The 1,644-nt window shown below is 46.5% G+C and overlaps 1 protein-coding gene across 1 annotated transcript; it reads right to left on the reverse strand.

Annotated features, from left to right (window-relative positions):
* Window positions 1–368: 368 nt before the first annotated feature.
* On the reverse strand, window positions 369–844 carry LOC108353921 (CDGSH iron-sulfur domain-containing protein 3, mitochondrial-like). Its single transcript, XM_017605113.1, has 2 exons — window positions 668–844; window positions 369–596 (listed from the first exon to the last, which is right to left on the reverse strand). Exons 1-2 carry the CDS (start codon window positions 842–844, stop codon window positions 369–371), a joined length of 405 nt encoding a protein of 134 aa, XP_017460602.1.
* Window positions 845–1,644: the final 800 nt, after the last annotated feature.

The raw sequence follows: 1,644 nt of genomic DNA on the forward strand, positions 1-1,644 counted from the left end.
TGATCTTGTCGCAGAGGTGGCGGTGGTCCTGAGGACAAGTTTTGTTGTTGTTGTTGTGGGTAAGTTTAAACCTTTTTGTTTTAACCATCTTTCTTACCTGAGCCTGCACCTGAAGTAGCTGGTGGTTGGTCCCTAGGAAGGCAAAGAGTAGTAAAAGAGACAGGAGATACAGTTTCATGTTGGTTTTAGATTGGGAAAAGTCAAACGTGTAGTTCAAATGAGGAGAAAAGATGTTTGTAGAAAAAGTAAGCAACGTCATGATAGTTTTATTGTAGATCTACTATTGTTTATTGTTTAAAAAACTCGAATCTTTTATTTTAGAACAACTTTATGGCACTACTGAAGAAGGCTTTGTTTGTGTGCTGAACTCATTTCGGCGTCTCGGGAGCCTTTTCACCCTTATCATCCTTCTGCTCCTTCTGCTGCTGCTCCTCGAAGGCCTTCAGCACCTCGGCCCTCTTGTGCGTCGCATCGCAGAAGGGCGCCCTGTTCGTCTGCTTGCAGTTGCAGATGAAGTACGGCTTAACTTCGGTGCACTCCCACTTGACCGGGCGCAGCTTGATGTCAGGGCGCTTGTGGGTGCCGTCGCAGAATGGCTGCAACAGAAGGAATGGATTAGATTTAGAAATAGAACATCTTAGCATCCTGAACAAAGACACACACTTACCTGCTTCTTACTCTCTCCGCAGCTGCACCAGAAGTAGGTCTTTCCCTCGGTGGGGGTGAACTTCACCGGCTTGATGTCGAAGACGAGGCCCTTTTCAGTGATTTCCGTTGCTCCTGTGGCAGTGGACAGACTGCGCCGAGCTGCAAGCGTTGTCAGACGGACTAGTTGTGACTTCATTTTCTAGCTTTTCAGATTCGGGTAAAGCTTGTTTGAGTGCTTGTTTTGACGGCTGTGAAATGTAAACAGACAGACAGACAGTGTCATGTGTTTCTTCTTTGCTACCACCAGTCAGTCAGCTGTTGTCGACTGCTTCTAACAGTGCAACTCGTCAGTGTGGGCACTCGTCTGTGCCTGTTCTTGTCTGTGCTGCGTGTACCTCTCTCTTTTCTTTTCCCTCTATTTATATCGGTGAAACTCTGTGCATGTTACTTTTCTGCGTACATTGGCACTTGGCCAATTCGGCTTTTAAGATTGTAGAAAGTACTTCTTGTAGAAAGTACTTCTTGTAGAAAGTACTTCTTTTCACTCTTTGCAGCGCACTCTTTCTTGACCAGGTTTTCTGGTCATCTTTCCAAAAAAAACAGAAAAAAAGTTTAGCATCAGTTTTTAATTAATTTTTAGTTCAGTCACGCTTCATTAGCTTCAATTTATCCAATTGAAAGCCTGTTTAGTGTTAGTGCATCAAAGTGACCTTCAAAGTAAAATAGCACTGCTGCTGCTGCTTCAGTTTGAAGTGCAAAAAGACAGAAACAAAATGGTTGAACTTTATTAGTTTTCTTTTTGTCACACAAAGGGCACCATGGCGAAGCTGCCCGGGCCAAAGAGGCCACAGGAGGCGGCCACCTCCTCGGTCCGCTTGACCAGAAGGTACCCCGCCAGGCCCCAGTCCGCCGAGCCGTACGTTCCCTTGATGATCCAGTGGGTTCGACTGTAGCCCACCAGGAGGCCGGTGTGGGTGATGGGCGCCCCCGCCCTGC

The sequence above is a fragment of the Rhagoletis zephyria genome, unplaced genomic scaffold (genome assembly GCF_001687245.7).
Source record: "Rhagoletis zephyria isolate East Lansing unplaced genomic scaffold, Rhagoletis_zephyria_1.1 Rzeph_scaffold_32251, whole genome shotgun sequence".
NCBI classification, from domain to species: Eukaryota; Metazoa; Arthropoda; class Insecta; order Diptera; family Tephritidae; genus Rhagoletis; species Rhagoletis zephyria.